The sequence below is a fragment of the Eucyclogobius newberryi genome, unplaced genomic scaffold (assembly GCF_026437365.1).
Source record: "Eucyclogobius newberryi isolate DKJ021-1_F unplaced genomic scaffold, fEucNew1.0.hap1 SCAF_3, whole genome shotgun sequence".
NCBI classification, from domain to species: domain Eukaryota; kingdom Metazoa; phylum Chordata; class Actinopteri; order Gobiiformes; family Gobiidae; genus Eucyclogobius; species Eucyclogobius newberryi.
This window is the reverse complement of record NW_027315945.1, coordinates 5,643,140-5,665,638: the sequence shown is the minus strand read 5'-3', so window position 1 is coordinate 5,665,638 and position 22,499 is coordinate 5,643,140. Positions and strand designations below refer to the sequence as shown.

General features: G+C 45.4%; 1 protein-coding gene across 2 annotated transcripts in view; it reads left to right on the top strand.

Moving 5' to 3' along the window:
• dtnbp1a (dystrobrevin binding protein 1a) overlaps positions 1-10,791 on the top strand; it is a 36,984-nt gene extending 26,193 nt beyond the window's left edge. The window contains exons 5-9 of one of the 2 annotated variants that reach the window (XM_072461264.1): positions 206-338; positions 4,205-4,227; positions 4,922-5,068; positions 8,278-8,427; positions 9,471-10,791. In XM_072461264.1, the coding sequence (XP_072317365.1) occupies positions 206-338; positions 4,205-4,227; positions 4,922-5,068; positions 8,278-8,427; positions 9,471-9,622 (605 nt within the window). In that variant the 3' untranslated portion in view covers positions 9,623-10,791. The remainder of the gene's footprint in view (positions 1-205; positions 339-4,204; positions 4,228-4,921; positions 5,069-8,277; positions 8,428-9,470) is intronic. The other variant, XM_072461263.1, reaches the window with a different exon arrangement.
• Positions 10,792-22,499: the final 11,708 nt, after the last annotated feature.

The following is a 22,499-nucleotide window of genomic DNA, read 5'->3' as shown; positions in this document are numbered from 1 at the left end:
ACATCATAGCGTTCTCAGTTAGCCTACTGTTAAACACATGGAGAGTTGAAGCAGTTGAATACTAAACTTTGCATTTACTAAAACCTATGATATATTTCTATGTAGTATGTGTAGTATGTGTGTATACAGTGTAGAGCCATCACGTCCTCCTCTGCCTTACATGTGACTGCTGTTTGAGAGCGTGTGCCCCGTGTCCTTCTCGCAGCTCTTCTGGAGGGAGACTTTGAGGAGATGGAGAGCAGGATGGTGTACCTGGAGACTCTGTGCTGTCAGTGTGAGCAACAGACCGTCAAACAGCAGCATCTGAAGGAGCTGGAGAGCCACAGGAGGAAGAAAAGGTCATTTATTTACACACGGGGGGGAAACTTTCTTTTTCCTGCACCCTGTTCCTGTTGAACACAAAACGGTAACAGAGAATATCTTGCTAAAATGTCATTAAAACATGATTAAGTTTAACAAATTGATAAACACACATTTAAACATTATGGAATAAGATCATGCAAAGCAAGTGCGCTGGCATTGTGGGTAACCTTTAACGAGTGCAGTTTGAATTGAATATCTGATTGAAATAGTTCCCGACTCTGTGTTGATAAGAGTTGCGTTCCCACTTGATCAGTTTAGTCCGGATTAAACTGATCCGGCTCAGTTGGCGGCCATCTTTAGACCGGCTCAATTGACTGTGCGGGACTCGGGAGCGGGACACGGGAGCGGGACTCGGGAGCAGGACACGGGAGCGTGACTCGGGAGCGTGACTCGGGAGCGGGACTCGGGAGCGGGACACGGGAGCGGGACACGGGAGCGGGACACGGGAGCGGGACACGGGAGCGGGACTCGGGAGCGGGACACGGGAGCGGGACACGGGAGCGGGACTCGGGAGCGGGACACGGGAGCGGGACACGGGAGCGGGACTCGGGAGCGGGACTCGGGAGCCGGACTCGGGAGCGGGACTCGGGAGCGGGACTCGGGAGCGGGACTCGGGAGCGGGACACGGGAGCGGGACACGGGAGCGGGACTCGGGAGCGGGACACGGGAGCGGGACTCGGGAGCGGGACTCGGGAGCGGGACACGGGAGCGGGACTCGGGAGCGGGACACGGGAGCGGGACTCGGGAGCGGGACTCGGGAGCGGGACACGGGAGCGTGACTCGGGAGCGGGACTCGGGAGCGGGACTCGGGAGCGGGACACGGGAGCGGGACACGGGAGCGGGACACGGGAGCGGGACACGGGAGCGGGACTCGGGAGCGGGACTCGGGAGCGGGACACGGGAGCCGGACTCGGGAGCGGGACTCGGGAGCGGGACACGGGAGCGGGACACGGGAGCGGGACTCGGGAGCGGGACACGGGAGCGGGACTCGGGAGCGGGACTCGGGAGCGGGACACGGGAGCGGGACTCGGGAGCGGGACACGGGAGCGGGACTCGGGAGCGGGACTCGGGAGCGGGACACGGGAGCGGGACTCGGGAGCGGGACACGGGAGCGGGACTCGGGAGCGGGACACGGGAGCGGGACTCGGGAGCGGGACTCGGGAGCGGGACACGGGAGCGGGACTCGGGAGCGGGACTCGGGAGCGGGACACGGGAGCGGGACTCGGGAGCGGGACTCGGGAGCGGGACTCGGGAGCGGGACACGGGAGCGGGACTCGGGAGCGGGACACGGGAGCGGGACACGGGAGCGGGACACGGGAGCCGGACTCGGGAGCGGGACACGGGAGCCGGACACGGGAGCCGGACTCGGGAGCGGGACACGGGAGCGGGACTCGGGAGCGGGACTCGGGAGCGGGACACGGGAGCGGGACTCGGGAGCGGGACACGGGAGCGGGACTCGGGAGCGGGACTCGGGAGCGGGACACGGGAGCGGGACTCGGGAGCGGGACACGGGAGCGGGACTCGGGAGCGGGACACGGGAGCGGGACACGGGAGCGGGACACGGGAGCCGGACTCGGGAGCCAGACACGGGAGCGGGACTCGGGAGCGGGACTCGGGAGCGGGACAAGGGAGCGGGACTCGGGAGCGGGACACGGGAGCGGGACTCGGGAGCGGGACTCGGGAGCGGGACACGGGAGCGGGACTCGGGAGCGGGACTCGGGAGCGGGACTCGGGAGCGGGACACGGGAGCGGGACTCGGGAGCGGGACTCGGGAGCGGGACTCGGGAGCGGGACTCGGGCCGATTCGGCGATTCCACTCCGCCGCCTCACGGACACTCAATTTGAAAAACACTCTTAATAGAAGAACTCTTATAAACAAAACAAAAAACTCTTAACAAAACTCCTCTCATATCTTAATAGTGAATGGAGGAAAATAAATAAAATAAAAGATAAAGATAAGATAAAATAAAAAAAAATAATAATAATAAAATAAAGAAAAAATAGCTAGCATAAGAATAAATAATACTAATAATAATGGTAAGTAAACACTCTTATTTACATCGGTTATATTCACATGAATATGGCCTTAATTGCTTGTGAGTACGACAGTGATTGCACATGGTTAAGTCAGTATTGCACATGGTTAAGTCAGTATTGCACATGGTTAAGTCAGTATTGCACATGGTTAAGTCAGTATTTTGCACATGCTTAAGTCAGTATTGCACATGCTTAAGTCAGTATTGCACATGGTTAAGTCAGTATTTTGCACATGCTTAAGTCAGTATTGCACATGCTTAAGTCAGTATTGCACATGGTTAAGTCAGTATTGCACATGAATTTGACTGTATTGCACATGGTTAAGTCAGGCAGTATTGCACGTGTTCAGGGCTACTTTCCTCCCCTGATCTTCTCACTGACTTACAGCCATACAGATAAGTCAATCCTGAGTTTCCAACAAAGGTGTTACACAGGACTCTTCTGTGAGACATTTATTATCTATTCACGCACAATCACTATTTTATACAAGGCATTCCTTCCTTTTAACTATGTATGGCCTCAAAGAAAGTCTGGCAAACCTTCCGACGGGAATCAGTGCTTCACCAAGACCGTTTACTCTCATTCCGTCCTTTTAACTGTGTGTGGTTAATAATTCTGCAGTAAACGCATTCACTCCAGTCTGATCTGCTGGACTGATTCCTGCTGACATGACAAAGCACCAGCAGGGGGCGCAAAGACTTTTGAGTTACTTCTGCAAGTAGGAGTTCATGTTTTTAATTAGGCTGATTAGGTTAATGTCCAAACCTGCTGCGTTACTCTAATATGTGCAAATGAAAGAACGGTTGGGTTATTCAAAGATCTTTGGTCATCGGAGCGCTTTGGATTCGTGTAGATGAACTTCACCAACAGATGGCAGTAGTGGCTGGTTCATTTGTAACTTTCTGGCAGTTCGGGTGCTGCACTGACCTTCCAAAGTCTGAACTCTCCTCCAAACCACATGTTTTACTGACAGACGACTGGCAGAAGACCACTGCATTAAAAAGACCCCAGCTGATCACTGACTCCATTTCGTTTGTGAAGTGCACCTCTCTTAATGAAACATGGCTTTTATTCCAAACCAACTGCTGTTCATCTTAGACCACACCTCCTATAGGCTGACCATGTGTGGACTACTTTTAAGAGTTTAAGAGCCTTTGTTTTGATGCCCTCATATTTAAACTCTGGGATAAAGACGCAACACACAAATCCAAACAGAGACACACAAGCTTCAGTTGTATCTGAGGACACTGTTTTAGAAAAAACAAGACGTTTCCACTCTCATCCAAGAGTCATTCTCAATCTGTGGGTCTAGTCTGCAAACTCACATATTTATCCTACTCTGAGTAACCTCCTGGTAATAGCCTGTTTTATATAACCTAATTTGTTTGTAGTTTCCCCTTAAACTAATCTTCTTTGTTACCCTAACACAGCCCTTCTAACAGAACACTTCTGGTTTGCGGAGAATAAAACGGTCATTAGATCCTATTGAAGAGCGGCTATGACTTGTCTGTTCTGTAACAAACATTTTAGTTGAAGAAATTAGTTGAAAAAAATTGGGCAAGGAAAATATAAGTTATTGGCCACAACGGCAAGATAAATATTAGTATCGTCTCAGAAAAAATCCATATTAGAGCATCCCTTATTTAGAGATTTTAAGTTTAGCAACTTCCAAAATCCTCTTTATTCTCACTCATCTCATTAACAGGGGCCAAATCGTCTCACGTACATTGTGTCAGCTGCACTGTTGTAGTTCTGGTCTTTATTGTCTTTATTATTTATACTGATTCATTTTCTGTTTTCACAGGAAGGAACTCCACACATTTGAAAGTGAGTAGACTCAACACTCGTTACAGGTTTACAAGTTAGAATAAGTGCATTTGTATTAAGAACAAAAGTGAGTGAGTGTTGTTTCTGAAAATGGTACATGCGATGGTTGTGGTAACAATTGTTTCAATTGGTTCAAAGTCTAAAGACTTTTTTTCAATAGATATATTTTTTTAAACTAAAAAACTACTTTGAACTAAAGGTTGCACAGAAATGGCACTAAGGTGACAGTAAATCAGTTGTTGGATTGCTTGTCCTCTGATCCGAGGATGGTAGGTGGTTCCTGCTCTTGACTCGATTTAAATGTTACATTATTCTCACAGTCTGGATGGCTCGGGCAGGTCACATGGTAACCAGCCATGCATCATGCTAACACAGGACAGAAGCATGTATTAGTACCTCATTTCTGCTTATACCCATTCTATGAAGACAGGGTTTTCCAATCTATCGTCAACTACAAGAAATCCTATCCCCTTTTTAACAAAGTACATTATTAAGTGAAAATGTCATAAAAGATCAATTATTTATTAATCTATAATACAATGTATTTGTATATTCTCTGTCTAGAAGCCTTCAGTTCTCGTTTTTCAACTTTTATTTGATTGATTTGATTCGGAGCGTTGGGAGCTTTTGGAGCTTTCGGAGCGTTGGGAGCGTTGGGAGCACTGACACTGTGTTTCCTGTGTTTCCTGTGCAGTGGAGCTGAACTCTGAGCACACACAGAAGGTCGCTCACATGGAGCAGATTGTGCAGCAGAGACTCAAGCAGAAGCAGAAGGAGTACGAGGAGGCGTTCCACCAGGACGTGGAGAAGTACCTGTCCTCAGGGTTCCTCACACACAGAGGTAAGGACCTGTCCTCAGGGTTCCTCACACACAGAGGTAAGGACCTGTCCTCAGGGTTCCTCACACACAGAGGTAAGGACCTGTCCTCAGGGTTCCTCACACACAGAGGTAAGGACCTGTCCTCAGGGTTCCTCACACACATAGGTAAGGACCTGTCCTCAGGGTTCCTCACACACAGAGGTAAGGACCTGTCCTCAGGGTTCCTCACACACAGAGGTAAGGACCTGTCCTCAGGGTTCCTCACACACAGAGGTAAGGACCTGTCCTCAGGGTTCCTCACACACAGAGGTAAGGACCTGTCCTCAGGGTTCCTCACACACAGAGGTAAGGACCTGTCCTCAGGGTTCCTCACACACATAGGTAAGGACCTGTCCTCAGGGTTCCTCACACACAGAGGTAAGGACCTGTCCTCAGGGTTCCTCACACACAGAGGTAAGGACCTGTCCTCAGGGTTCCTCACACACAGAGGTAAGGACCTGTCCTCAGGGTTCCTCACACACAGAGGTAAGGACCTGTCCTCAGGGTTCCTCACACACATAGGTAAGGACCTGTCCTCAGGGTTCCTCACACACAGAGGTAAGGACCTGTCCTCAGGGTTCCTCACACACAGAGGTAAGGACCTGTCCTCAGGGTTCCTCACACACAGAGGTAAGGACCTGTCCTCAGGGTTCCTCACACACAGAGGTAAGGACCTGTCCTCAGGGTTCCTCACACACAGAGGTAAGGACCTGTCCTCAGGGTTCCTCACACACATAGGTAAGGACCTGTCCTCAGGGTTCCTCACACACAGAGGTAAGGACCTGTCCTCAGGGTTCCTCACACACAGAGGTAAGGACCTGTCCTCAGGGTTCCTCACACACAGAGGTAAGGACCTGTCCTCAGGGTTCCTCACACACAGAGGTAAGGACCTGTCCTCAGGGTTCCTCACACACAGAGGTAAGGACCTGTCCTCAGGGTTCCTCACACACAGAGGTAAGGACCTGTCCTCAGGGTTCCTCACACACAGAGGTAAGGACCTGTCCTCAGGGTTCCTCACACACAGAGGTAAGGACCTGTCCTCAGGGTTCCTCACACACAGAGGTAAGGACCTGTCCTCAGGGTTCCTCACACACAGAGGTAAGGACCTGTCCTCAGGGTTCCTCACACACAGAGGTAAGGACCTGTCCTCAGGGTTCCTCACACACAGAGGTAAGGACCTGTCCTCAGGGTTCCTCACACACATAGGTAAGGACCTGTCCTCAGGGTTCCTCACACACAGAGGTAAGGACCTGTCCTCAGGGTTCCTCACACACAGAGGTAAGGACCTGTCCTCAGGGTTCCTCACACACAGAGGTAAGGACCTGTCCTCAGGGTTCCTCACACACAGAGGTAAGGACCTGTCCTCAGGGTTCCTCACACACAGAGGTAAGGACCTGTCCTCAGGGTTCCTCACACACATAGGTAAGGACCTGTCCTCAGGGTTCCTCACACACAGAGGTAAGGACCTGTCCTCAGGGTTCCTCACACACAGAGGTAAGGACCTGTCCTCAGGGTTCCTCACACACAGAGGTAAGGACCTGTCCTCAGGGTTCCTCACACACATAGGTAAGGACCTGTCCTCAGGGTTCCTCACACACAGAGGTAAGGACCTGTCCTCAGGGTTCCTCACACACAGAGGTAAGGACCTGTCCTCAGGGTTCCTCACACACAGAGGTAAGGACCTGTCCTCAGGGTTCCTCACACACAGAGGTAAGGACCTGTCCTCAGGGTTCCTCACACACATAGGTAAGGACCTGTCCTCAGGGTTCCTCACACACAGAGGTAAGGACCTGTCCTCAGGGTTCCTCACACACAGAGGTAAGGACCTGTCCTCAGGGTTCCTCACACACAGAGGTAAGGACCTGTCCTCAGGGTTCCTCACACACAGAGGTAAGGACCTGTCCTCAGGGTTCCTCACACACATAGGTAAGGACCTGTCCTCAGGGTTCCTCACACACAGAGGTAAGGACCTGTCCTCAGGGTTCCTCACACACAGAGGTAAGGACCTGTCCTCAGGGTTCCTCACACACAGAGGTAAGGACCTGTCCTCAGGGTTCCTCACACACAGAGGTAAGGACCTGTCCTCAGGGTTCCTCACACACGGAGGTAAGGACCTGTCCTCAGGGTTCCTCACACACAGAGGTAAGGACCTGTCCTCAGGGTTCCTCACACACAGAGGTAAGGACCTGTCCTCAGGGTTCCTCACACACATAGGTAAGGACCTGTCCTCAGGGTTCCTCACACACAGAGGTAAGGACCTGTCCTCAGGGTTCCTCACACACAGAGGTAAGGACCTGTCCTCAGGGTTCCTCACACACAGAGGTAAGGACCTGTCCTCAGGGTTCCTCACACACAGAGGTAAGGACCTGTCCTCAGGGTTCCTCACACACAGAGGTAAGGACCTGTCCTCAGGGTTCCTCACACACAGAGGTAAGGACCTGTCCTCAGGGTTCCTCACACACAGAGGTAAGGACCTGTCCTCAGGGTTCCTCACACACAGAGGTAAGGACCTGTCCTCAGGGTTCCTCACACACAGAGGTAAGGACCTGTCCTCAGGGTTCCTCACACACAGAGGTAAGGACCTGTCCTCCGGAGTATAAGTATATAAGTATAAATATAAGTATTATAAGTCATCTTTCACAACCCTATATTAATTTCACTTGCAGCATGTTAAGGAAAGTCTTCATTATGACTTGAGCAGGTTGTAGTTTGCTGGATGTGGGCTTCACGGGGATAGTACGCTCACACAGTCAGTGTGATGATCAGTTTGAGCTCTCAGCACCACCTAAAACCAGCCTCTTTCTCCGAACTTATTTTACCCATGTTTACTCTGGGATCCAAACATCTTCTTCCTGAAAAGCTAATCTCTTATAAGGTAAAATGTAATTCTTTTCTTTTAAAGGATGTTTGAATGACTGGATTAAAAAAGATCGTTCCCTCATGGAACAAAAAAACCTGTAGCATGTGAGACCTAAATGTGAACAGCTCCACTTTTAGCTCATCTGTTTAGCACGAGAGCCAAGGCTTATAATCCATGAGGCCCAGTGTGTTATTAGGCCTGATATCAAATCAAATGTTCCCTCTGTCATTGGGCCTCAGGTTTGGTAGAACTAGTTGGAGCTTCGCCGTCACGTGGATGTGGTGAAAATGGTTTTAGACCATATATAGTGAGATTGTGCTTTGTTGTGCAGAAGCAGCAGCCCCTGATGTGTCAGAGCTGGATCACATCACTGTGACCAACACGTCAGACCTACAGGCCCTGGACGACTTCCTCAACTCCTCCAGTGAAGACCTGAGCTCGTCCTGTGGAGAGCAGAGCTGCCGGACCTCGCTGGGCTCTGGTGAGGCCACTACATCAAAGAATAATAATACATTAGTCTTATTCAACACTATTCTGTTGTACTCCACTCCACACTCACTGGTGGTACGCAGTAAGCTGTCGCCACAGCTGCCCTGGGGCAAACTGACAGAAGCGATGCTAGTGAGGACACTGTGAACATGAAATCCCAGTGCATTTGGACAAGCAGGTTGTGTTATAGGGCTGGCTATTGTTTCCTGCGACATGTTTATCCCGTCGAGCCGGTGTTAGAAGTTTACTAAAATCATGTTTTGATTATGTAGAATAAGAAAATGCATTGGTATTTCATGTTCAGGCTGAACACTGGAGTGTAGAACTCAGGTATAATGACTTTATGTCATTTAAATGTGATGCCGGAGGTTCCTGTACAGGCTTTTACTGACAAACAGTTCAGTCATTTAGAGGAAGTGGACAATCCCTGTGTCAAATCTGTCTTCACGACCTGGAGAGAGCTACTGTCCAGGGTGTGCCCCGCCTAAGGCCCAAAGTCACTGGGATAGGCTTCAGTCGCCCGCGACCCCAAACAGGAACAAGCGGTAGAAAATGAATGAATGAATTAGATATTTGACAAAAGTTTAAATGTGTCAAATGTTGTGTTTGAATGAAAACCGAAGTGGCATCACTTAAACTTAATCTTAATCTCAAATGTAGTAAAAAATCTAATCCACTGTCCTTTTGTGATCCAAACACAGCAAACAAAGTATCTATTAATCAAAAGAATCATCACTAGACTAATCTATCAAAATAATCCTAAATTGCAACATGAAATGCCAACAAAGTTTATTATTTGTTGTAAAAATTGGATTGGGAATCTGTGTTTCAGTTTTATGCAGCTAAAATCTAGAACATTCTTCCTGAAGATGTGAGACAGGCCTCTATTCTGACAATGTTCAAATCTAAACATAAAAGAAAAAATGTCTCAAACTATTAGTCTTATTTCTGTCTTTTAATGCATTTTTTGCTGAAGAACTTTGAATTGCCTTGTCTCATTTCACTGGACACTAAGCCTGTGTTTGCTCTCTCCAGGCTCCGAGGAGACGTGCTCGCCTGGTTGTGTGTCTGAGGGCCAGCAGAGGGCCCAAGGGCCGGAGCTGGAGGAGCAGAGCAGTGAGACTGACTCAGAGGAGCCTGTGGTGGAGGCGGATCACGAGGACATTCTCACCGATGCCTCGCTCTAACTCTGACAACGACACATTCTGAAACCTTCTGCTGCTTTGTCATTTCAACCAAACTTGTATAAACTTTGGTGCTTGGAAACATCTGCATTTTACTTAATTTAAGCACATTTTCTTAAGTTTCATATTTGAAACATAAAGTAAAAATTACAAACTAAAATTAAATATGTTTTTTTTGTTTTAGTTTTAGATGACCAAAAATGTATCTAAGAAAAGTAGATAGTTCTTTCTTATAATGAAAAGTCTTCTAAAACTCTGGTAACAGGACTGATTTTGGGGATAAAAATTGTTCCTTAACCTTAATAGAAATTTGATTAATATCTATTATGATATTGAAAAGAATGATATTGGCATAAAAACAACTGACTGGACTCTTTCCTGTTTCCAGCCACAGTCCTGTTACTTCAACTGTCCTTTAAAACAACAGCCCAGCCTCGTGTGAGCAGCTCCGAGGCACAGCACCCTCACAATATGTTTTATATTTACTTTTAGTTTTAATATATTTTAATTCAGGGAAATGTATTTGGGTAAAAGACAACATTATATATATAAATCATTGTGTTGAGTGAGAAAATACATGCTCACAAACACGGATCTTTCACTCATTGTTCTCACATGAATCAAACCACAACTTTTTCAGATTTCACCCTCATTAAGTGCTTTGAATGCGGCTCGTTTGCAAACTGCACCAGTATTATCTACAACAAATCTGGGCTATCTTGTTGTGAAACATCTGAATACTGGCCACACATACATCAAGTACCTAAAAGTGATGGCAGTGGAGTCAACCAGAGAAATCCAAGGGGAGGTGGAATGAAAAACAGTCTTTGGATCGATGTTGAATGCACCACTTTCCCAGGCTTGAATGATGAGATTCTTCAGCATGTTTTAAAATTACAGCGATATCTATTTATATCTATTTCTGTAGTTTTGGGGTCACACTCAAGTCTGTTTCATGGGTATCCTAATGATTTCTATGAATGATGTCATTGTTGCTCACCGTTGTTTCTACTGTTTTATATGTATACAGTGGCTTGTCATCGTTGTTTAATTTCTTGCTTTATCTACGTGTCTGTGTTAATGTAGGAGCCCCTGGTGTTCAAAAACACCGTAGGGCCTCGAAACGCGTTGGCTGTCCATTTTACTCCAATAAAGGACTTTTCCCATGTGTGCCTCTGAAGTTTTTGGACAAAGTTAAGTATTTCTGCTCACAAACTGTATGTAGAGGGGTTTTTAACACTATCCTGCTAAAATATGCACAGAAATCATTTTAAGACCATGTAATGCATAATATTTGGAATGGAAAAATAAAATGTAACTATTTAGCTTAACCATAAGCTGTTTTTTATTGGAAATAATGATGCATAAAAATGTGATCTGCACTGGACATAAATGGCAGAATACTCCAAATGCTTAAACTGTTTCCTGTTTACTCTACTTTAAGCCACATCTCACAGACAGAGACTTGGAATTACTGTCTTTTTGTGAATAGCTGAGATCAGACTTTTTCTTCATATTTGATTTATTAAAGGTTGAGTGGACGATTTTTTGGCCCAAATCTGAGTCTCATTTCCTTGTGGCGTGGACGGCCGATTAGTCCTGCCACGTATTAATCATAAGATGCACCTACCGCTCACCTGCAGCCGCGTGCGTCTCGTCCTCCTGAGCAGCACGTTTCCTTGTGTCTGAGCGTTGGCGCATGGATCTATCATAATATAGTTCCCTCAGTGTACGGGACAAAATTAAAACAGAAAGACATTTAGAGCTGACTCAGAAGAGACGGAGATCTACGGGAGACAAGAGATGCGATCCGTCGCGCAGTGTTGCTGCGAGGCTGTTGTGTGGGTCTGCACGGGGGGAGTGCACATGCGCACCAAGTTACAGGTGTGATCTGCGGAGAGGCTAGCTTGTTCTGAATCCGACCTGTATTGACCCAAACACACAGTCTCACAGAGTTGAACTCTCACACAGTCTTATCTGAGCCTGGTGTTTTCTTCAGGGGTCATGTCTGCTTTACAAGTAAATATCTGTGGTCCTGTTGCTATCTGCAGGCATTATATATGAGGCTCCCTTTGTCCTTCTGCCACAAGAAAGAAGCTGCAGTCACTTAAGAGTATAGTATACTATAATCTATAGTAGAATATAGTACGCAACCAGAGGAGCAAATGCCTGCAGCAGAAGCTGCAGTGACTCTTATGCTCTTACATAGCTCTATAAGGTGTATATAGGTGTGGTGAGACGCTCAAAGGTGGGCTTTATGATGCACCATCACACTTCCACCGGGCAGGGGGTGTATGCAGATGGTCCAAGGAGCTGCAGTGGGTGGGTGCCTCTGTTGGCCCCTGATTGCCCCTGAGAGCGATAGAGCTGTTGGCTGCCGTTTACAGGGCTCGGGCAAAGCTTTGATCGTCAGTGTTTGTCATTTCATGGATTTATTGTATGATAAGGCTTCCTTATCCAGAATTTAGTGTTTTATCAGTAGTCATATCACGACATCTTTTCCTCTTCATAAATATGTTACAGTAAATAAAACTCTGACTCACTGCACGGCTGAACCCTGAACCGAGCACAGCCTGGAGATGGCAGAGTGTGAGGTGTGTGGCTACAACATTACACTTAAGAGTTAGAGCTTTTACAGAGGTTCTAGTCTGAAGGACCAGCTAATGGCCATGCCTTCCTCTTACATACATACATTTCTAAAGGCCAATCACAGCAGGTTATTTGCACCAACACATGGTTTACCTGAAGGTGACGAGCGAATGGCCAAAGACCTTTTGTCAAAACAAACAAGAAGATGCCTGTTTGTGTTTTAATAACCAGATAAAGAATACAGATGTTGAAGTCTATTTGAAAGAGATCTAGTGAGTACTTATGTGTGACCATGAGTGTAACGATAATAGTCATGATAATAGTAATAACAATAATGATAATAACAATGATAAAAAGCTTCCGACCACCTCCACCACTCCAGCACACGTTCACACTAGACTCTAACCACCGCGTTACGGCCACCACAGAATGACTGACTCATGTGAACCCACTTCCTGTAGAACAAATGACATTCCACTTATATCAAAAACTGCTGCACAGTCTGGAGGCGAACTTAACACTATCTTTATTATGGTCCATAAAAGTTACTGTTTTTCCTCTTGACTGTGATGCAGCTACTGCCATTTCATTGCCCCCGAAGACAAGGGCTCACATTATTATTATTTAATTCCCACAAAAAAGCACTGATTCCAACAATTTTGCCAAAAGGTTCCCACGATTTAGCTTAAAGGATCCCATCATTTAGCCAGATTGTTCCCATGTCTTAAAAATGGGGTGTTATAAGACATTCAAATTTGGCTAAACAAGGCCTGGGCACTGAGGAGGTGGAAACCATTTATGCTGAGGTGTCATAGCTTGTATACATCAGCAGAATGGGGGGGTCGTTTTTTCCAAAAACTTTTTGAGTAAAAAAAAAAAAAAAAAGGCAATTTGTTTATTTTTAGAATATACCAAAACTATGATATCAATATGTTTTTAACTGCTGGGATATGCTGATTCCCAGTGTAGTTTATCTTAATATTGCCACAGTTAATGTGAATTTTAATTCATCAGCTAAGGCACTCATCTGTAAATGGAAAATGGTCACATTTATATGGCGCTTTTCTACCATCAAAGCACTCAAAGCGCTTTACATGAAGGAACCAGTCGCCCATTCACACACACATTCACACAGGGCGAGTTGGGTTAAGTGTCTTGCCCAAGGACACAACGGCAGTATTCACATGAGGCAGTTGCGATCGCACTGCCAACCATCTGACCGCTCTGACCGAGCGGGAAGTCGAACTGCCGACCTTTGCCCATTATATTTTCTTCATGTTTTCATGTTTAAACCTTTCAGAGTCAGAGATTGCCGAGTCTGTGGTGTTTATAATGGAGACTTTCATTTGCCACATGTGTCATTTCTGTGACTGCTGACCCTCTCCTCTGCTCTGAGCACTGATTGCTCTTCTCTCTCTGATTGGATTTTGGCTCTCTTTACCCACTGTGTCATTGGTTATTTCTGTTGAGCTGGCATATGATTGGCCGCATATAGGACATAGCACAAGTGGGTGATGTCTGTGGACTGCACTGGCCACTTGATTTGGCTAGTGCATATGGCAACACTCATTACTACTTTCATCTTGAGGACGAAAGCTGCATGCTCACTGTGGGCTGTGGTCAGGAGGGGGGATGCACGGTGGCAAAGGCAGTTAGCGCTCTTGCCTCCCAAGAAGGAGATCATGGGTTCGATTCCCAGACCAGACCAACATCACATGATCTCTCTGTGTTTTCTCCGGGTTCTCCGGCTTCTTCCTCCCACCGTCCAAACACATACATGTGTTTGGGGTGAAAATTTGGTGACTCTAAATTGGCCCTAGTGAATGAATGTGAAAGTGAACTGTCTGTAATGTCTATGTCTCTGTGTTAAACCTGCGACGAGTTGGCCACTGTCCAGGGTGTACCCCGCCTAAGGCCCGAAGTCACTGGGATAGGCTCCAGTCACCCGCGACCCCGAAAGGGAACAAGCGGTAGAAAATGGATGGATGGGGTCAGGAGGGATCAGTGGACTTACAGAAATCACTCCAGACTGAGGCTGCACTGTTTGTTTGTAGTTAGCAGCTGGCTAATGCTAGTTTACACATTATTGCGTGGGTATGCTAATAAACATTAGTGGCATCTGTGGCTTGTTGGCATTCCACAGGACACTTAAGGTAAAGATGTGATCAAGTATATGTGTGTTGTTTTCAACCAGAGAGTTGTGTAACAAAAGCAGATTTACAAGAACAATTTCAACATGATTAATACAATGGCATCTGAAAAATTACGAATCACATCATTTTAATGTTAAAGGTGGAATGGACGATTTTTTTCAGCAAATTTTTTATCATATTTCCTCGTGGCGTGGATAAATCATTAGTCCTGCCACGTGTCAATCATAAAACGCACCTACCGCTCACCTGCAGCCGCGTCAGGCTCGTCCTCACGTTTCCGCGTGTCTAAGTGCATGGATCTATTATAATATAGTTCCCTCAGTGTACGGGGCAAAATGAAGACGGAGAAAGACAGTTCGAGCTGACGCAGAAGTGGACAGAAATCTACGGGAGACGAGAGATGCGATGCGCTCCGTTGCGCTAATAAACAAACGCACGTGTGAGTTGTATCAGTCCGCAGGCGGGAGTGCGAATGTGCACTTCCGCCTGCGTTCTCAAATCGCCGAAAAATCGTCCATACCGCCTTTAATGGCATACTGGGTCCAATTAAGCAGTCAAATATACTGACAAAGATGAGAAAAGAAAAAGTGATAGAAGTGTTATATACCTACAAGAAACCCATTTAAACTTAGAACATCAAAAATTAACAACATTTGGTTATTACAGGCTTTACTAACATCAGAGGGGAGTGGCCATATTGATCTCAAGCAGAAAAGCCTTTGAACAGATTTTGAATACAAAGATGGCAGATTTGTACTGATCAAAGGAATGGAAGTGTGTTTACTTTGATAAATGTATATGCTCCCCAGGACACGACCTCACTTTCTATACTGAAGTTGTGGATCTGGTTGCAAACCACTCTGAGCGAACCCTTGTCTGTGGCAGTGACTGGAATTGACATATTCAGCCAACACTGGATGTCCCAAGCTCACAATGTACTGGTAAATCTATAAATAATACATTTTGTAAATGAATTGAGTTGATTGATTTCTTGAGAGAGATGAATCCTAATATACACCAATACACATGTTTCAAACACATACGTTCTATACTAGAATAGACAACTTTTTTTATTTGCAAAAAAGACAGGTCCAAAATAACAGAGACATAGGTACAATAGACCTAATGCAGGGTGTCAAACAAAGATGTTTTAATCCGTTCTGCAAAACATTTCTAATTTATCTTTTCTATTTACATCTATTACTTTTTGATTGATAGAACGTCATGTCCCACAATCCTTTGCAGCACCTGTCCCTCCCCCACGCTGCTCAGCGCTGCTGGAGCATGTCATGCAGTGCAGAGTACCGACTGACACAAAACTTTACGTTTCACGTTAACATGTCTCGTGTCACGTTTTTTCAAAACACCACGCCCATTATTCACAAGGATTTTCAAACTGTTCGAGAAACTGTAGCAGCAGGAGGCAAACCACTATCACGTGTTCTGGGACTGTCCCGCTGCTCCAAAACACTACAGACTGTTTTTAACATTACCATTCCACTCGATTTAAGATTGATGTGCTTGGGCCTTAGAACCCCTGCCATGGACACAATAAATTAATACTTTTGTAATGGACAAATTTGACCAACTAACGACTTTCATTTTATTTTTATTTGATAGTGTAGTTGCTTTCTATTTGTATTACTATTATAAAAATCTGTTCTCTGGTTGTGTTCTGTTTATTTTTGTGTTTATGTTGAATTATGTTCAATATATTTTAGAGAATAAAGTCAAAGATATTTTAAAGAATAAAGTAAAATAAATAACAATAAGACTGCCGGCTGATAAACATATATATTCTATACAAAAATTGTGCTTGTTTTGTGTTTTCATTTGTTAAATGACCCCAGTCAGTGAAAAGGTGCACATATTTTTAGCCGTCACAACAATTAAAACTTGTGCACAAGTTTTTGCCCTAAGGCTGCAAGATCAAGTTGCAAATAGAGGATTTAACAGCGGGCGTATAATAAAACGTATCAGTAGAACTGATGTAAAGATGCATTAGGAAAGCCCCGGGCCCCTGAAGAACAATGTAAGAACTGCACAACAATCGTACAGCATTCTTTTCTCAAGAATATACTGTAAATGCTTTAAGAAGGCTCTTAGAAACTTTGCTCGCCTCCATGAATATCTACAAGCTCCTGTTTTTTTACGACCTGTGTGAGAAATAATCATTCATACGGGTCACTGTGGCTAGAATTGGCTTCAGTGGAAATAGAGCAGATTGTCACAAGATCAAGTGAGCATCTGGTGAGATTGAGAATGATTCTTTTGTGTTTGTATCTTCTTTTTGCTGTCTCGTTTTCATCTGAGTCCGTGTTCTTTCTTGTCCAAGCATCTCGCTCAAAAGTGTTCCGGAGCCAAACGTGAGCTAGACTGATTTGGATGCTACTCTACAGGTCGGCCTCGGACTCCTTAAATGGGCTAGTACTGTTCAATTAAGACCCTTTGGGACCGCCCTGATCTCCTCCAAAGCAAACCAGTAAAAACAGGCCACATGAGCACTGGGTCTCACGTGTAGGTGTGAGCTTGACAACAGCCAACACTTATGATTCTTAAAATGAATCCAAGATCCAGAAAATGGTAAACAACCAGCTTAAGATGCCAGGACAGATTAGTCTGAAACGCTGCTTTTGCTGCTGCTGCTGGTTCCTCGGTGTTAAGCAGGAGGCAAGGCAAGTTTATTTGAGGAGAACATTTCATACTCAAGGCAATTCAAAGTGATTCACAGCAGGAAATGCATTCAAATCACAAAGAAATTACAGAAATCAAAACACAGTTTAAGACACGAAAGAGAAGAGTGCAACAAAAATCCTTTCAGTCATAAACACAGCTAAACAAAACTGTTTTTAGCTTAGATTTGAACATTGTCAGAGTAGAACCTGTCTCACATCTTCAGGAAGAATGTTCCAGATTTTAGCTGCATAAAACTGAAATGCAGATTCCCCATGTTCAGTCCTGACTCTGGCACCAGCAGGAGGCCGGCCCATGTTTAGTCCTGACTCTGGCACCAGCAGTAGGCCGGCCCATGTTTAGTCCTGACTCTGGCACCAGCAGGAGGCCGGTCCATGTTTAGTCTTGACTCTGGCACCAGCAGGAGGCCGTCCATGTTTAGTCCTGACTCTGGCACCAGCAGGAGGCCGGTCCATGTTTAGTCCTGACTCTGGCACCAGCAGGAGGCCGGTCCATGTTCAGTCCTGACTCTGGCACCAGCAGGAGGCCGGTCCATGTTTAGTCCTGACTCTGGCACCAGCAGGAGGCCGGTCCATGTTTAGTCTTGACTGGCACCAGCAGGAGGCCGGTCCATGTTTAGTCCTGACTCTGGCACCAGCAGGAGGCCGGTCCATGTTTAGTCCTGACTCTGGCACCAGCAGGAGGCCGGTCCATGTTCAGTCCTGACTCTGGCACCAGCAGGAGGCCGGTCCATGTTTAGTCCTGACTCTGGCACCAGCAGGAGGCCGGTCCATGTTTAGTCTTGACTGGCACCAGCAGGAGGCCGGTCCATGTTTAGTCCTGACTCTGGCACCAGCAGGAGGCCGGTCCATGTTTAGTCCTGACTCTGGCACCAGCAGGAGGCCGGTCCCTGAGGTCCTCAGAGTCCGAGATGATTCATATGGCACTAACATGTCTGAGATGTACTTTGGTGCTAGGCCATGGAGAGACTTGTACACAAGCAGAGCTGCTTTAAAGTCTCAACTCTGAGCCACAGGGGGCAGTGCAGAGACCTGAGAACAGGACTAATGTGATGGTACTTGAGAACAGGACTAATGTGATGGTACTTCCTGGTTCTAGTCAGGACCCGAGCAGCAGCGTTCTGGATGAACTGCAGCTGTTTTACAGCTCGTTTGGAGAGGCCAGTGAGCGGCCGTTACAGTCTAATCTACTGGAGACAAACACTTGGATAAGTCTCTCCAAATCTGGTTTAGACACTATATTTTTGATTTTGGAAATGTTTTTTAAGATGGTAAAAAGCTGCTGATGTTATTGATTTGATGTGGCTGTTAAAGTTCAAGTCTGAGTCCATTATTACCCCAGATTTCTAACTTGATTTGTAGGTTTTAGAGCGAGACTCTGGAGGTGACTACTAAAGATAAGATATAAGATATTCCTTTATTGTCCACACATGGGGAAATGTCATAACACTAACACTAACACTTTTTCTTTGTTTCTGTGGCCAAAAACAATGATTTCAGTTTTGTCTTGTTCAGCTGGAGAAAGTTGTTTTGCCTCCACAAACTGATCTGTTGGATGCAGTGACAGAGTCACTGGTCCATATTCACCTGCCGACAGTGAAACATAGATCTGAGTGTCGTCTGCGTCATTGTGATAGGACACATTTTCACTGCGTATCAACTGATCTAACGGCAGCATGTAGAGGTTGAACAGAAGGGGTCCCAGGACTGACCCTTGGGGCACTCCACAGGTCAGAGGGATGTGGTCTGAGACACAGCTACCAATTTCAGCAAAGGACTTCCTGTTTTCCAGATAGGACCTTAACCAGTTTAGGGCAGTGCCAGTGATGCCCACCCAGTCCTCTAGTCTCTGTAAGAGGATCCCATGATCGACAGTGTCAAAAGCAGCACTCAGATCTAACAGAATTAAGACTGAGGCTTTGCCCGTGTCAGTGTTCAGGCGGATGTCATTTGTCACCTTGACAAGAGCAGTCTCAGTGCTGTGATGAGGTCTAAAACCTGACTGAAAAACATCAAATGAGTTGTTTATTAAGAGGAAATCTGTGAGCTGTTGGTAAACAACCTTTTCAAGGACTTTGCCCCAAAATGGCAGATTAGAGATGGGCTGGTATTTACTCAGTACTGCAGCATCAAGACAAAGACATCAAAAAGCACCTTGTTGTTGATTTGAAAAAGTTGTGTAACGTCTACATTTATGATGCTACGTTGTCTTTTCTTTTTATGCTTGTAACTTGTGTCAAGGCTTCTTACTGTTGGCTATAAGCTCCCCCAGCCAACCGCATTTGACTCTTTACAGATAAATGACAAGGAAGCATTTACTACTTTACTACCTCATGTGATACACTACTCCAGTCTCCTGTGGGTTACCAAAGAATGTAATGCCTCTTTGAAGCAAACCTAACCTTTTTGTGCGCCACTAATAAACATGATTAAATTGTGTATTTTGAATTTACAGCACTGAAAATGTGTTTGAATTCTTAAATAAGCCAAAATGGGTCAAAAGTTTTCCAGGCTTCACAAGAAAGTCCTCATTATCTGGCCATTAAAATATCTTAAACTTTCCCCGTGTACTCTTAACTTCAGGTCTTAAATGGCCCCAGATATTTGTCCTGTTGTCCCGACCAGAAATGGGGTTTGGGCATAAGACAAAAAAGTTAATGCGACACACTTTTCCCCAGCCATTCCTCCTAATGGTCCTGTGTTATATTCTGAGTGACCAACACTGGTCCAGATCTTAAAACTGGAAAAATACAAACAAACAAAATGACACAAATACCACTAGAATAATACCAAAGGCATCAGTTTGGGGTCCAGAAGTTTCCCCTACTGTCTATAGAACAACTGTTGTGCTATAATGATGCATCATTATGACCACAAAGAATCATTATAGTAGTAAACTTTACACTTTTGTTCCCTCCTCTCAGCTCTAGTCTGGCTTACATAAGAATTCAAGTCAAAATGGACTCTTATCTTTCTGTTTAAAGGTTACCAGTTTATTATTTTATGGATATATTGTTGCTTTAGTAGGGCTCACGATTACCTATTTATAATTTTTTTTATTGATTCCAGGTGTTATTTTTTTATTTCATTATATAATTGTATCCTGGCTCAAAGGGCAGTGTTTGAAAAAGAGGAAGATTTCAAATTATGACTGTTGTTTGTTTGTCTGGGACAGTGCATGATAATAAATCGTAAGATAGCCATTTAAACCGTGAATATGGATATTTAACTAATTTGTAAGTTCACAAATAATATTAAATAAGCACATTTAGATGTGGATTTGACCACTCCATCATGGAAATCTGATGGAGTTTATGTCTGACAAGTGTTTCCTGTCTCAAACATAGAAGATTGTTCTTTTTTCCCCATCTGTTTTAATAAGAATAGATACCATTATGGCCTCACTCCAGTATTACATAAATGTATCATAATGGACTGACAAAGTTGACGTTTTCCAGCTGTAACCACAAGAATTTAAATATCAAAACAAAAAACAACTTCTAATAAAGCAATTTTTATTGTAAATGTTATTTATTAAATATTCTTGAAAAGAGTCTTTTAATAAAAGCTTTATTCCATTCAACGTGGCACTGAAGGTCCTGCAGATTCCCCTTGTTAAGATCGGGATAATGCACAAGGAGTCTGGGAAGGTCCGCTGCACACTCAAAACCTGCACACTGGGCTGCTAGCGCACACTGGTAGCGCACACTGGTCTGCTAGCGCACACTGGGCTGCTAGCGCACACTGGTAGCGCACACTGGGCTGCTAGCGCACACTGGGCCTCCTGCACATTCGGGCTTGGTGGGATGTAAACAGCGGCCAGAATGAACGAGGCAAACTCACATTGAGACTGGAATGGTTTGCAGTTAATTAAAAGATATTCCTTTTAATGGCCGGACAACTGTGCCGCAGCATTCAGCCACCTTTGCTGCGCCCTCACTGAAGCACTGGAGTTTATCCAGATCCAAACAAGATGTTTATTGTGGACACTGATGCCAGCGATGTCGGACATGGTGCTGTGCTTTACTAGGAAGGGGACCCCATGCTCCCCTTCCTAGTAAAGCAGGTAATTTCCAGTCGTTCCTTTAGCAAATCAGAGACAAACTATTGCCTTGCCCGCCGGGAGCTGCCGAAGGTGGTCTTGGGTCTTCGCCGTTTCCGTCCATACTTGTACGGTTTGTTCTGCGGACTGACCATGCTTTTCTCACTTAGCTGTTAAACTTTAAAGAACCTGAGGGGCAGCTGGCCAGATGGATAGAGATCCTGCAGGACAACAATTTTGACATTTAGCAATGGACGACTCCACAGTAATGATACCCTGTCACAGAGGCCATGTGAAGAGGTGTCGGTTCTGCCATAGAGTGGAAAAAAGGCACCCAGGCACCAAAAATGAAAAACACAGTGTTTGGTGGTACCGGACATCCAAGAGACTATTGACCCCAGCAACTCCAGGAAGAGCAACGACCCAGTCCTAGCTTGGGTCCATTCCTGGTTGGGGACCGGCCAACGTGCAGAATGTTCAACTATGTCAGCGCCGAATCCAGAGACTAAAGCTCTGCATTCTCAATGGCCCAAAATCAGTCAATGTTGTTGTTAAAAAAAAAAACAGGAGCAAACCTGTTCCCCGACTTTTTCACACACTGTCACAATGTTAACAAAAAAACACTCAACTGGTGCATGCCCCAAAAAGGTATCACCACCAAGCACCACTATGTTTTCCTTTGTCGGCTGTGTTTTAGCAAGTTTGTCCAAGAGATGCCAAAAAAGATCAGAATCGGTGCATGAAACTGTAGCTTCCCACTACAGGGCCTGTAGTAAACTTTATTTACAGTGAGCACCTAAGAATGAATGTGATTGTGCTTTAACGTAGAGAAACAAAGCATTAGAGGAGTGGAGTAAGTGTGAATATTGCACTGAGGCTCCTCCACATGGCTGGTGTCTGAGCCCTGATGAGCGCTGAGCTCAACAACTCTTTTCCCAGGTGCACTACATAACTAATCCTACGCCATGGAGAAAGGAGAGAGATGATCCAACAGTTTGTGATTGATGCATAACAGAAGAGGTGCTGCTAAACTGCAGTGGCGATCTGTCTTGTAATCAGCACACACGTGGGACATCGTTTTCTTTTGTGTCCTGGCTAACCTCGACATTGGTCCCTAAACGTTGAAATGTTTTCTTTATTTTTGGAAAAATATTCTTTATATGACCTCGAGTTTATTCTCAGAAATTTAGGATTTTTTTTGCTGGCTTACGCTTTAATCTAAAATTACGACAAAATGTTACGACTTTATACTCGTAGTTACTCATACTCACTCAGTATACTCATTTTTTTTTTTTTTTGGAATGACCCTTGTACTCCGTCGTACTATAAACAGTTCGTAAATACCCTAAAATGTGTGAAGAATGTTTTATTTCAGTCAGATTAGATATTGTTTTAACAAAACC